Genomic DNA, 14968 nt, shown 5'->3' with positions numbered 1-14968 from the left:
CCAACATTCAGTGTAGAAATAGAACTGACTTAGTGGGTATATGGTGTGCACATACAGTCACTGTTAGGTTGAGGAGGGACAGCAGACAGCTATATTAGTGATGCTATTTGTTTATATTATGGCTCTTGAGAGGCACACAGCATGTGAACGCAACATAGTGAGAGTGAAACTGCTAAGGGCAGTCCAGTGGGAGTGGACAATACTGTAGCTATGATGTGGATGCATAGCAGACCAATGGGGATGGACTACATAGTCGAGATGGCACAGGTCCAGCGTGAATGTTTATGTTTATTGTTTATGTTTGTATGTATGTCCAAAGCAACTTACAATGACATCAATAAACATTACATCAATATTAAAATGAAGGTGTATATATAGTCATAAGGCCTAAATAAGAAAAATATGAATAGACTTAAATAGAATTAGCAGGATAATAACTGTATAGCGTGAATATCCTATAAGATGCACTAAAATGAATGCTTTTATTCCACATGAGGGAGAGGACTCTGCCTCCCATTGTGTTTTTTGATATTCAAGTTAAATCTCTTTTTATCTAGAAAATGTCTTCAACTCAGTCAGCTATATGTATTCTTTTTATTCTTTTTTTAATTTTGTAATTTTAATTTTCTTTTTTATTGTGATAGGACAGTTAGAGAGTGACGGTAAGTGACAGCCAGACTTGGGCCCTTGGGCACCCCGTGGGCACTTGAACCCATGTGTGGTACGGGCTGTGCCACATATGGAATGCCATTGTCATATGTTATTGGCATGCCATACATCATCATTCAACTCACCTCACTTACCTTCAGCCAGAAATATCCCAATTAGTAATCCCTCACTTATGCACCTTTGGTAACAATGTCAGCCAGTCTTGGGAATGACCCTATAAGCTTGGCAGATTTTTCTTCTAGGAGTTTCTGATACTATAACCCTAAATAACCCAATAACCCTATGTTTCACATCTTCACAAAAATGATTTTTTCACAAAATATGTACAGCTGTGTAGCTAGTGAACGCTACTTATTTGAGACTGCCATCCTCCCAATTCTAAATGCTTATTGGTAGCTCTTTCAAATGACAGCAATAAACCTCGGCGGCCTTTTCTTTTCTCCTTTTACTGTATGCTACTGACCACCTCTTAAAGGTCAATTCAAAAAGGACATCTAATGGGCAAAACTGGCAGTGCAGTCAGTGTGCAAATCCATTTTTGCAGTAATTAAACAGAAAATCCACAGTGTGAAATCAGGTCAAAGCCAACCGTTTTGTACAGTAACATAGCACTTACTGCTCATCACAAAACGCAGATGCTGTCTGAACTACAAGAAGCTCTAACTAAAGTTCAAAGCACAAAGAGATAAACCACAAAGTCCTAAGAAAATTACAATCATCAGGCCTTATTAGTGTACTTTCTAAGTCATAAGGCCTAAATAAGAAAAAAATATATGAATAGACTTAATAGACTGGAATTAACAGAATAATAACCATACTGTAAATATCCTATAGGATGCACTAAAAATGAATGCTTTTATTCCACGCTTAATAGCTGAAGACACCTCCTCCAAATGTGTTATTTGATATTCAAGTTAAATCACTTTTTATCTAGATAATGTCTAACTCAGTTAGCTATGTGTATTTTTTTTTATTCAAGATGAAAGCCTTATAAGTGACAAGAGCCTAGCACCTGACTCATGACTCCTCCTCAATCTAAGTGGAACAAAATGTATAAGTATAAATATTTTTTTATGATTTATATTTGAATTGCCTTCATTTTTAAGTGCAACTTTATGAACATGAAATGGGACCCCAATGGATCGACCTTCCTAACTACCAAAGTCACCAGAACTCCCTCCCTCCCTCCCTCCTTCCCCCCAGCGTAGTCTCAGGTTGACTTTGAGGAACTACGTAATGACCTTGGGCCATGTGACGCACCCTGCGGATCCTTCCGTCAGGGCATCCTGTCTGACCAATGCTGACGGCAGTGACCCCGCTCTCACGCATTCACACCAGTGTTTATGCCAGTGCCCACTCAAACAAGGCCATGGAGTCCACATGCGTACCAAGCGAGTTGCAGTGTTACATGAGCAAGTTACCGGTACTTTTATTGGTTTGTATGAATGTGTGTGTTATGTGTGTCTATATGGATTTACAAGGTTGTAGGACAGTATTTGATGAGTATATAATGTGTATATAATGTGCAAATGAAAGAGTCATAAAGCAATTATTTTCTCATATATTGTATTTAAAAAAACAAAAACAAAAAATTAATTGTGATTGAGCATGTGAGTGAATGAATGAGAACACAGAATAACGCCTCCCAAGAACAAACTACAACAGGCATGTAACATCACTGACAAAAAGTGACCGTTTTTTCTTTGAAAATTGAAAATAAATAAGCACACACATATCAAAGATACAGTAAACCAAGCATGTTTAAGGGTGACAGTGAAATGTTAACAATAAATTAATATGCAGCTCCATGGACAGAGTTTTGGCAGAATCTTAGCCCGGAGACGAAATCTATTTACATTAAAAGTGCACCCTTATAACCCGCTTGAAATGATCCATTATGAAGGGGTTTGTAGGAAACATAATGAAAGCCACAGCTCCAAACACGAGCACTGACTGTATTACAAAACCTACAAGGAAAATTACAAAAAAAATCCCTGATCTGAAGGGATTTGCAATTTCTCAATGAGAAATACGAGCAGTTACATAGACTGTACAAAGCTTTTTGTGACTTGGAAAACAAACAAAGACACATGCATTTGTATTAAAAAAAGAGCCATAAATAGATTAGGCAGGATAGCTTTGAGCTGTGTATAGCACCACCGAGATTAGATTAAATACAAACAAAAAAACCCAAGCATGCCTATGACACAGTACGTATTCAATTTCAGACAGGCCATGTAGAATAATCGAGCATCCCTATTTACAGTTGTTGTTTTGCGCATATTGGTTAATTATGCCCTGGACCACAGAGATTCTGAATATAAATCACAGTGATAATTCTCCTGACAGCAGGTAATCACATTGACAGGAATCACATTTTTTTTAATAGTAGAAAAACAAAGATTGTGCGTGCGTGTGTGTGTGTGTGTGTGTGTGTGTGTGCGCATGCATGCATGTGTGCTCGCGAGGGTGTATTCATGTTGCATTACATCCAATGTATCCTTTGCATAAAGCATTGAAGCAGAGGCATGTTAATTTGTCTTACATATAGAGGAAAAATACTCCAAATGAAGAGGGAACATTTTTGTAGAGGGGAAAATGCCCTTATGGCACTGCTGAGTATCCCCGAGACCTCTGCTAGACCTAGACCTCTGCTAGACCCAGTGCAAAGACTTTTCTTTGGAACACTAAAAGGCGAGGTTCCATCATTCCCCCAGTTTCTAGTACTACTCATAAAGGACACTGGGGGGCGCTCTGACACGATTTATCCATTCTACTTTGGTCTGTATGCAACTGCAAATGTCAGATTCTACTAAGAGAGGATTTTTAGTTTAAAGGATAGCCCTACAGAACAAGCTACATTCCTTGTTTGGTTGCATAGAATAGATAATGTTGTTTTTCACTATATATAGACTGGATGCCTATCATCGCATCCCTAATAATCTCCACCATTCTGGGATAGGGCACATAACATATTGAACTTTCATTAAAATGAAGAAATTCATGATACATTTGCCCCTTGTGTGACCTGTAAGTGTCTGTGGTAACAAGATTGGAGGTCATTTATACGGTCATGTCGCCCTCTCCGACGGAAATATCAATGGGGTTTATACAAACATTGCGTAACGTGAATCTATTTTGAAATGTGTGAAATTTGCCAACTGGCCATCAAACCTCAGTCAAGTCCAAAGGTGTAAGGTAAGAAATAAAATGTGTAAAAATAAATATCGTCATATTAAAAGCTATTGTGTTTGGTTAAAGACATTTTTCTTTTCTTTTTTTCTAAAAAAAAAAACAGGCATTGTGTTGACCCAAAAACAGATATGACTATGACTCATTTCATTTCAAAACAACTATACAGTGGAATTCATATAAAAGAAATTAAGAAAATACCAGTCCTGAGTGGCAAGACTGGTGGTCCTGGGGGGTGTTTATCCCTTCACTGCACCCCACGGTTGAAGGGTGGCATGGGGCACGATGAACTGGGGCGGGGGCTTGGGCAGCAGGTAGTAGCCTACCATGGGGGGCGGTGGGGGCCCACACACCGTGGTCAGGAAGACAGGACCCTTCTTTTTATACTGAGGCCACATGGGAGCTGGGTGGTAGAAATACTGCGGCCCTAGGATTTGCTGCTTCTGCTGCTGCTGCTGCGGGTGCTGGTGCTTCTGCGGGTGCTTCTGCGGGTGCTGCTGGTGCTGCTGTTGCTACAAAAGATGAACAGCAGACAGTCAATGAATAGGAACACTTCTAAATTGAACTGAATGTCTTGGGATATCGGTCATTTCAATCTGAGGTCCAGAAGAACATGAATGACTTTAGTGTTGCTATTCAGAGGCGTTTCCCAAGGGCATTGATGACTTTCCCTTTTAAATGAGAGCGAGACTACTATCGTTAATAGATAGAGACTAACATTTTGCTCAACAACTCTTACTGGAAACACAGTCTAGTTTAGCTCAACGCAATATTATTATTCTTTTCAGCGGTTGTCGCATGTCAAGTAAGTATTAATGGGAAAGGGTCAGGGCGAACCAGACCCGACGCGCAGCGGAGGAGTCTTGTTCCGCCCTGAAGGGACTTATTTTCCCAATAATGACCGGCGTTCTATGCATTATCCCGCTTATTACACGGCTACTTGCCAAAACGAAACAATAAACTCCCCACGATATGACTATTTAGCCTACATAGCCTAGGCTATAGCCTATTTGTTACCGTTCATCGTGGGTTTTGCTGAGAAACAAATAGTTCGCAACAACACACGCTGAACTTGAATCAAACATTCTTTAGAACACAGCTGATCAACCGTCTTCTTTTCACTTTTGAATGAAGTTCCAATAGTTGCGGAGTGATATGAAAGACCTGAATTAGAAGCACAAACTAGAACTTTGGGAAAACCCATTCAAGTCAATGGAGCGTTCTACTTGCATTGTGAAGAGCCGTGTAATAACTGCTGAATAGTACACATTTTATATACCTGAGATTTTGGGCCCTTGCGTGGTCCTCGTGTCCTGGGCCTCATAGTGATAGTAAACGGCTTCTCCTCAGCTTTCTCCTTCTTCTCCTTCTCTTTCTTTCCCTCCAACTCTCCATCTCTCACTTCTTCCTCGGCGTCGCTGGAGGCCTCTGACCCGCAGTCGGACGAGCTGGCCGAGTGGTAATCTGAGGTTTCCAGGTTTGCGAGGTCCGAGGGGGACACGCTGCCATCTTGGTCACTCTTATCCACATGCTCCTCCTCCTCACTCTTGTTGAAACTGGCCACAGTGAAATATCGGCAGTTCTCTCCAGACCTAGGGGGAAAAGAAAGAGAGAGATTCAATAAGGAGAGGAAACAACTCACAAATGACATGTTATATTGTGTGCACAGTTCTGTTTGTTGTTGGTCTACTGTTTGTCTGTCTTTTTGTAGATGAAGTTTCTCTATTTTATTTACAGTTTTGCCTTTCTTGGCCAGGGACCATTTGAAAAAGAGACTATAGTCTCAATAAGATCCCCCTGGTTAAATAAAGGAAAAATAAAACAAATAAAAAATAAACATTTCTTCTCAGGAGAAAATGAATGGGGTGTTTCACAACCATGTACAAAAACAACTGACAGCAACATAGAACACGTGTGTACATAGGAGTTGTAGATGTTGCGGAGCAGGTTGAACGGTCAAATCTTTGGGCACTCTGGTATGCACTTAAGCAAGGACAGAACTTTTGTTATTTATTTCTAATATACAGCTACAAACCGTACAGATGGACTTTTATGACCACAATCACAGACTGCATCATCTACAAGTAAAATAATATAATAATAATAATAATAATAAAAAAAAAAAATAATAAGCTTTATTTGTATAGCACCTTTCATACACAGAATGCAGCTCAAAGTGCTTTACATTTGAAGCATGTAATAGTCAGTCAGTCATTATCAATCACTTTCACTTTTTTTCATTGCTGTGGCCGTTTATGATCCAATCAGCAACATATCAGAAATATAGAAAACAACATGTCATAAGACTGGCAGCCTTAACCCTTTACCCCCCACAAGCACGCCATATGGCAAAAAGTCATGTAGCATTTGGCCTGTGCATTGTTTGCACCCACGTGACAAGCTTAAACTTGCTGTGGCAGCCAAACACTCTTTGCTCCAAACTCTTTGAGTGAATATCAGCTCACATTTTTAGCATACAAGTCATGACAGGCTTTGGGTCCACAAGATTCAAAAAACAGGGATTCATAGAAACGTTTTCTGCCTCAAATTGCCAATAGTCCAAAACAAAAACATTAGAAGATGTGCACAACAACATGTATTAACCTAGAGGGAAACGGTTTTTACTTCCAGCCCAGAGTTATCACTGAACAATTTCAATTCAGAGATTTCACTGTCAACAGTCGCGGAACCAAGGTAGGATGATTATTGTATTACTCAATCCCTAACGACTAACAGAGCTAGTCATTTTGGTCTTACGGGCATAGACGACGACACAGGTGGTATTTTGTCTAACAGGGTTTGAGTCAGACGATAACATCACCTGTATATAGGGGGTGTGTCTTGGGGATATGTGTGTGAATGGGAGTATGGGCACATACACACATGCAGATGTTCACACAGTTTGTATAAGCACACACCCCCGTGTTTGTGTTTGTGTGTGTGTGTGTCAGAGTAAACATGCCCCAGTGGATAGTGAGACTCACCGTACGCACACCTCCAGGGGGTCGATCCAGAGTGTGATCTCGCGGGGCAGGCGCAACTGGGACGGTAGGAGCTCGCTGTCCTCACAGGCCCGCACAATGCAGTCGTCACAGGGCGCTGCCGCATTTATCCTGATGCACCTGACATGAGCAGACGCAGAGGGGCCGTTAGTCCGACCAGTCAACAACACTATGTGAACCATGATTTCAAGTTACAGATCTGTGTTTTGACTCATCTGTGTGAATAACAAACAAAAGCCAGGTATGACATTCCAGGAATGACATGACATGACATGACATGACATGACATATGAAAGGGTGCCAAGGGAAATCCCAACGCCGTATGGGCTAGTGAGGTTTGCTAAGTGTACCTGTAGGCCTGGCCTTTGCTCGGGTTCTCCGGGTACCAGTGTTCGGCGTATTTCTCGCACAGTAGTTTTTGGAGTTTCTCGCTGAAGTGCTCGGCTTTCGCTTCGTCCACTCGGCCTCGCTCTAAAGCGAGCCGCTTCAGGAAGTTTGCCGCTGCATTCACCTCCCTCTTCATTTCCTTAACTGTAACGAAACAACAGCAGGTCAATTTGACTATGAGCAACATGAGAGACATGTGTTTTACATTGCAGGAAGCACTGTTGTTGAACACTGTTCATACGCTACACTAATATATATTTATACACTATCACACTAAAGTAAATCAGTATTGTGTTAGATACATTGATGAAATCTAAAACCACTACCAACAAGTGAAAACAAAAAATGACCCAACTTAAAAAAAAAAAAAAAAAAAATAAAAAAAAAAAATGCTAAAACAAGGCACCACCATCATTTAAAAGATCCTGAGAATTGCTGACCTTTTAAATAAATACATGTGTGTTTGTATAGCCGATTTGAAGGCAGACACGGGGAGATCCATTATTTTTGAGGCCATTCTGTAGGCTCAAACAAATCCCCCTTGGTCTGAAGCTCTCGCATTTTTGACATGTCTATGTCTATACCAAGATACAGCCAGGGACCTGTGCTTTTCTGATGGGGATGTAAACAACCTTCTATTGAGTGACAAACACACTTGCATGTTGCAAAATGTCAAATGCAAGGAGTGGGCATTAGATTTTTATCTGTGGCAGATCAGGGATGTACAGCGGGGGAAATAAATATTGAATACGTCAACATTTTTTTCAGTAAGTATAATTACAGTGAGGCTATTTGCATGACATTTTCACCAGACATTAGTATTAACTTAGGTAATCCACAAATATAAACAAATCCAAAAATGAATGTTCATAAGTAGTTATGAGTAAAAAAGTGGAATGCCACAGGAAAAAAGTATTGAACACACCTACTGAAATTTCTTAAATACTTTGTGGAAAACCCTTTATTTGTAATGAGAGCTTCAAGGCATTTCCTCTATGACGAAACTAATCAGTCGCAGTATTCAGGTGTGATTTTGACCCATTCTTTTAAACAGATAGTCTTTTAATATTGAAGATTCCAGGGGTCCCTCTTGTAAATCCTGATCTTTAGGTAACTTCCAAGATGAAAAACAGCCCCACACCGTGATGCCTCCACCTCCAAACGTCACTGTTGATATGGTATTTTTAGGGTGATGCACAGTGGCAAACTTTCAATGAGCTTCGACATGTTTTTCTTCAGTAATAGAGTCATGTGGGGTGAGCGTGCATAGAGGCCATGGCGGTGGAGTGCATTACCTATGATTTTCTCTGTAACAATTGAACCTGCTGCCTCCAAGTCTTTCTGGAGTGGTCCTTGGCTCTTAGGCTACACTTCTGACTATCCTTCTGACTTCCTGGTCAGAAATCTTGTGAGGAGATCCTGTGCATGGCCGATTGATGATGCAGTGATGTTCCTTCCACTTGCAGATAATGGCTCCAATACTGCTTACTGGATGATTCTGAAGTTTTGAAATGCATCTGTAACCAGTTTCATTGATATGTTTTGCAACAATAATGTTGCAAAGGTCTTGGAAGAGCTCTTTGCTTTTACCCATCATGACATGTTTCTTGTGTGACAAAAAACCTTTTTATAACTCATCAATATGTTTCTTGTGTGACAAAAAACCTTTTTATAACTCATCAATATGTACTAACCCAGCTTACATTAATTTGCACAGATAGGAGGGATAATTACTCTCTAACTATGTATAGATTCCAGCTCGTTCCTTGCCTTTGTGTACTGTTTTTTTCTTAGTGTGTTCAATACTTTTTCCCTGTGCCATTCCACTTTTTTTACTCATAACTCTACTTAGGGACATTAATGTTTGGATTTTTTAATATGTGTGGATTACCAAGTTAATACTAATGTCTGTAGAAAATTTTATGCGAATAGCCTCTCTGGAAGTATACTTACTGAAAAAAATGTTGACGTGTTCAATACTTATTTTCTCCGCTGTATATATAGTGTGTGGTAGGAACAAAACCAAATCGAGTCAGGGGAAACATTTACATAAAAGGAAAGTCATTTGCAAATAGAGAAGAGTGTGGTTGCTGTTTCTCACCATGGTTTTAGCAAGAAAGAGAAAGGGGGTGACATGGTTTTGAATTTTTGAAAACATGTTCTCTGAACAGCAGCAGCTAGTAAAAGGTGCTAGCCCGAAACCATTGCACCAGTTATCAAGAGGACTAAATGTTGTCCAGTAAATGTTGTAAAGAAATTCTTTACGGATTTACATTTTTCACACTGGGAGAACTTTTTTTGCTGACATTCATTTTGCTGAGACCTCTCAGTTTGATACAAACAAACCTTGGGGTGTGGCAGAATATCCTGCTCTAGGCCTTTGCTATGTAGGACACTGCTACATTGCTACATTGCAGCAGTGCAACAGCCTAAATGTGTCAAGACTGCTAGATGCTAGACAGCAAATCCACAAGACTCAACCTCTTCCTGATGTTCTGAGGTCTGTGAAAGTGTAATCATGTGTTTGTATGTGTGTTTTTTAGTAATTAATTACTGGCGTCACTCAGAACAGTTCAGAATGAACCTTCAGAGTAAGTAAAGGTAAGTACAATAAATTGATTCCTGAGTTTACAGTAACAAGTCTTTTTTTTTTTGCACATCAATACACTTTTTGCAATCACAATCTTAGCCATATGCTTATTTGCCTTTTGTTTTGCTGATTGCACTTCTTCTTACTCTGTATTTAAGTGAAACTTGATGACCGGCTGTTCTGTGTATCCTATCGTACAGTATCTAACTTAGACAGCAGCCACAGACTATACACACAACTATCCTACAAGGTCCTTTGCCCAAAAACAATCTGTGCTTTGTGGTTCACTTGTTTTTCCTCAATCAATCTTGGGGCTTTCCACCAGATAGCTGAAAAACATCAGCCTTGAGACAAAACCTTCACTTGTGACCTTGTCTGACTTGTTTTGAAGGTAGCAAAGTTTTCTTGTTTTTAATAGATGGCAATGACATTAGAGAAACCATTTCAAGATCCCCCAGCATGGCTAGTTTGATTTTGATAAGACATGATGGTCATACACGTCATGTTTTCTGAATCCACAACAAACTATTCAAAACAAGACAGAAGTACACAGCCAGATTGACTGATTTTATTTTGCGCTACATACGTCAGAATATCAAAATCTATTAGACATTTTCTTAGAAATGTGGAAGGTTTTATGTTATTTTCTGTCTGTAGTGCAAATCAATTAGAGCCAAGGGTGTTGTTCTAATGTCTTAAGAAGCAAAGGGGTACAGTACGAAGCAAGGTTACTGGCTTACCCCGGTAACTTTGGGAGTAACTGCTAATTTTCAGAAGAATGCTTTACTTTAAGTATTGCTTCAGAAGTGATATCTTGATGAGATCAACAGCAGCTCCCAAAGTTACCTGCTATAAGCCAGTAACCTCGCTTTGTGATAGGCCTCAGAATATGCTCTAGTGAGTCAATCATGAGCCAATATCCCATCAGTCCACTGAAACTAACTCAAACCAGCGTGGAGAGTAGCATAGTTATTAACTATATTACAATATAGTTAGTGAATTCTTGGAAAAGAATTGATAAATAATATTATGAATGAATTTTGACTGATGCTGTGGAGTTTAAAGTATTTCAAGGCCCGGGTGTGATGAAACACTGCAGTAACGCCAAAACAACTACTCAAGCCTGAGTCATCCCTGTGTTCTGGGTGACACAGCACTGATGAACCTAAAATGTCAGACCACTTTAGCATAAGGAGGCCAAACCCTCTAATTTACGACCACTCTGAACGTGGAGTAGCCTAGGCTGGATAATCTGAAGAGTCTTTGTCAGACCAACTGTTCGACAATTCACGTCAACCCCATTGATATTACTTTTTTCATCCATCAGATGTATACTACCCTACAAGGGCTACTGACAACAGGTGTGTTTTTGGTGCTAGTTTTCCCTCTCTGTGGACATCCATAATGTTCATAATAACTTTGGAACTGCATAAGGCAATTTTTGTATGGAGTACAAAGGTCAGTCTTAAATCAGTACATTAAAATGTGAACAGATGGAGACCTTGGGGTGTGGGGTAAACTTTTAAGCGCCAAAGCAGAAGAAGATTATTTCCATTTTAAAAGAGATGACTTCCACCAGGCCCATCTTAAAGGAGTCTTGAATTGATCACTGTTGCTGTTTCAATTTCAGGGCATCAGTCAGACTTCACTTAGAACAAACCTTGCAGGATATCTCTGGTGATAAGACAATACAAAACTGTCAGCCCTGGTGAGGTCAGCATTTGTTGACAAAGTTCTTTGGCAAAAGTGAAGTGACCTGACAACCTGACATTTATAAATGAGAGTCGTGGCCAACTGTTACTTTGTTTGTTCCAAACGAGGTGTGTCAATAGGCCAAATTCACGAACTAAATAGGTTAAACGACCTCCACTCCACTCCCCCTACCAAAGTTACAGGCCTGCAAAGCAAGTTAGACAAGTTGGGCCACGCTGATGCCCTGACCAGACCAGACAGACAAACAAAGACGAACACGCACGAGGCGATTACAGAGTAGCCCCCACACCACGCTGTCACATGCTCGGAGAAGCTCCTAGTCGAAACAATGTTTTCAGTTAACTCAGTTTAGACTTAGAGGGACATACAGACATACACCTCAATTACTTTTCGGGTGCACGGAAGCAAGGTTAACCTATTTGTTCAAGATAAAAGATTAGACATTTTCCACTGGGTGGCCATACTCAGCTGCGATGGATATTTCCGCGTGGTGACGGCAGCTGCCTTGTCTTGTTGACTGAACAAGGCTACGGGATCTTTTGAGCGAAATTTGGGTAGCGGAAATCCCCATGTAAAAGGGCTCACAATAGGCTACCCGAAAGTTGGGTAATTTGGGTAACTTTTCGATTACCAGAGACACTTTTATAAAAGTAAATGTACCCCCGGAGGTTTCAGAAAATATGTTGTTCTTTTGTCCCTCAATAAAGTTGATCTTGTTCAAATTAGATGTCATTTTCTAACTTTTCAAATTCTATTTCATTTTTTTCTTTACACTAAATAATAAGTATAGCCTACAACACATAGTTTCGATGAGATGCACATGGGCAAAAACTTCAAACTTTAATGGCATAGCTAGCCTACCGTAGACAGCTTTGTACAGTGACTTATTGTTCCCAACAATACCATTATATTAAACTAACTAATACAAATTAACAATAAAGTGCTTGTTATTATGACAGTAAATATCAAATTACTTACCAATAGTAAGCTACCCCAGGTGACTTAACAGAGTCCACAAATAGACTAGGCTAGTATTGACAATAGTCGCTGACAATTTCACTTCACTATTGCTAACCAAATTATTTGTGTCTATAAGCGCATGTTGCTTCCTTGTTCAGTGGTACAGTCAAAGTGGTCCACGTTCTGCTTTTTTGCGTTGGTATTGGCGAGTCGTTGCATGACCGTCAATGATTAACATATGACTCACTTCCTTATTCAGACACAGCGGCGAGGACAATCCTACTGCGTCTACAGTCCTAATATGGGTAGTCCCGGCTGACGCGATCACGCAAGATACATTAGACACGCAACTAGTCATTTACAGAATGGTAGTGCGCCAGAACAATTTATATTTGGACTCTTGCGTGTTAATTTTACGCAGCCTCTGATTGGACATGGTGGAATATTTTTTAACTTTGAATTTATTTATACTTTTTATGTTCCCTCTAGCCAGAGAACCAGAATGATCAAGAGCGCATTTGGCAGATCCCACTAGACACTGGAAACGGATTTCCAAAATTACTGAAATCCCAGGAACCAATCACAACCACTTTTCTGGTATGGCTTTATTCCATATGTCAACACTCCCGTTTTTCCCGGGTTCTCCCGTATTTCAAGGTCATCTCCCGCCACCCTCCCGTTTTGTTATTTCTCCTGGAAAACTCCCGTAATTTGCATGGCCATCAAACTTCATTTTAAAATAATTGATCCATTCATTTTTTCTATTAGTCTGACATCTCACAGGTTGCCAGATTGTGTATGAAATACACCCTACACATACACGATCACTTAGATTCAATTTCAACCGTTCTGTCATAGGCTAAAACCTGGCAACCCAAAACCCAAATAAGGAAGCGGGTGCCGACTGCGCAGCCTGAGTCTCACCGTAAGCAAGCGGGCAAGTTGAATGGCTACTCCGGAACTAGCTGTTGTGAAATTGTTGGGAACTTAATTGATTAACACATCACATAAACTTTTATTGAGTGTTGTTGATACACTGAACTTGTGCCCTCGGAACCAACTCTGACAGCAAGCAGCTTTGGAGTTTTGGAAGTAGGCTGCAGGCAGACAGCTGGTAAGATACATAACTGGCATGCGTAAGGTAATGGTAAGGCAAAAACAAGGACCGAAATGCAGTGTTGAAACACGTGTATGAAACGTATTAAATATGCATATCCCCCCCTCGAAAACAAAAATCTCCCGTTTTTGGAAAGCTAAATGTTGACAGGTACCGGTATGCTTTATTCAGTCATACCAAGAACATGTTTGTCTTCCACCTTACAAAGTTTGGGCTGCCTATGAATAATACATTTCATTATGTTAATGCCCAAACATTGCTTACCAGACAATGTGATTTTCAGGCTGTAAAACTGAAGTAATTTCAAGGGCTGAAAATAATACAAAGACATAGGATTTGAACAGAAATATTTGTAAAGGCCTTGGTTTTGGGCCCCATTATTGATATAGACAAAGTTTGAACAAAAATCTGAGACTGTGCAGCAACAATCATATACTGATTTGACACGATTTTGATTATGATTATTTGATTTGATTCTGATTTTGCATTATATTGCAATAATTTTGCATTCCTTTACAATACATTTGAGTTTGTATGGGAATACAAAACTGTTACAAGGAAAAGGATAATATTCTTGTGATGCCACCCTTGTAATGCAAAAGTATTGTTAGGGAACATAAAATTAGTTGATCCTTCTGCCTCCCTTTTTAAAAAAAAAAAAAAAAATCTATTCTGTACAGAGCCCTAAAGGGACACTTTTTTCTGCTTCTGGTGAGTGCAAGAAGCTTCATTGATCTGCTGTTTAATAATAATAATAATAATAAATATAACCGCAAGCGGTGATTTACGGGGTCCGAGCAAAACGAACATGAGGTAGCATAGCTTTTTAGTTTTACATATGCTTTGATTGTTTGGGCCCAATTGTTCAAAAGAAACGCGATTGGATTTCGGTTATCGGATTTCAGTTACCGGATTTCGGCTATCGGATTGGATCAAATCTTGAAAATGGCTTGTTCAAAGGGAAACAAGGATCCTGAAATTGGATTAGATCACATAATCTATTCTTGATTTTGATCTGGATAAAACCTTCACTTTGTGTTGTTCAAAACTTTTGAGTTGGATTGGAATAAATTTGATGCATAAAATTAGGATTACCCTGTGCTGTAACGTTATAGTGTGCTAACCTCCACAACCTAATAGTATTCTAACAATACCCTATTCTAGTGTGCTAACCTCCACAACCCAACAGTATTCTAACAGTAGCATTCTAGTGCGCTAATCTCCACAACTCAATAGTATTCTAACAATACTCTATTCTACAGGACTATGCTATCTGTTAATGGAAGGCAGTGTTTCCCACAGAATGGAATTGTATTTGTGGTGGTAGGTGAAGGGGGG

General features: G+C 39.8%; 1 protein-coding gene across 3 annotated transcripts; it reads right to left on the bottom strand.

The window, feature by feature from the left end:
• Window positions 1-2546: 2546 nt before the first annotated feature.
• si:dkey-79d12.5 (maternal B9.15 protein) lies at window positions 2547-12744 on the bottom strand. 3 transcript variants are annotated; one of them, XM_042106226.1, is made up of 5 exons: window positions 12532-12744; window positions 7214-7394; window positions 6846-6983; window positions 5141-5453; window positions 2547-4373 (listed from the first exon to the last, which is right to left on the bottom strand). In XM_042106226.1, the coding sequence occupies exons 2-5, from the start codon at window positions 7384-7386 to the stop codon at window positions 4101-4103; spliced, it is 897 nt and encodes a 298-aa protein (XP_041962160.1). In that variant the 5' UTR covers window positions 7387-7394; window positions 12532-12744; the 3' UTR covers window positions 2547-4100. The 3 variants fall into 3 exon arrangements, with proteins under 3 accessions (XP_041962160.1, XP_041962161.1, XP_041962162.1); XM_042106227.1 differs by having other exon boundaries at window positions 2547-4364; XM_042106228.1 differs by having other exon boundaries at window positions 2547-4358.
• Between the last annotated feature and the right edge of the window lie 2224 nt (window positions 12745-14968).

The sequence above is a fragment of the Alosa sapidissima genome, chromosome 10 (genome assembly GCF_018492685.1).
Source record: "Alosa sapidissima isolate fAloSap1 chromosome 10, fAloSap1.pri, whole genome shotgun sequence".
In the NCBI taxonomy this organism is placed as follows: Eukaryota; Metazoa; Chordata; class Actinopteri; order Clupeiformes; family Clupeidae; genus Alosa; species Alosa sapidissima.
The sequence above is the reverse complement of the archived record's forward strand: the minus strand, read 5'-3'. Positions and strand labels throughout refer to the sequence as shown.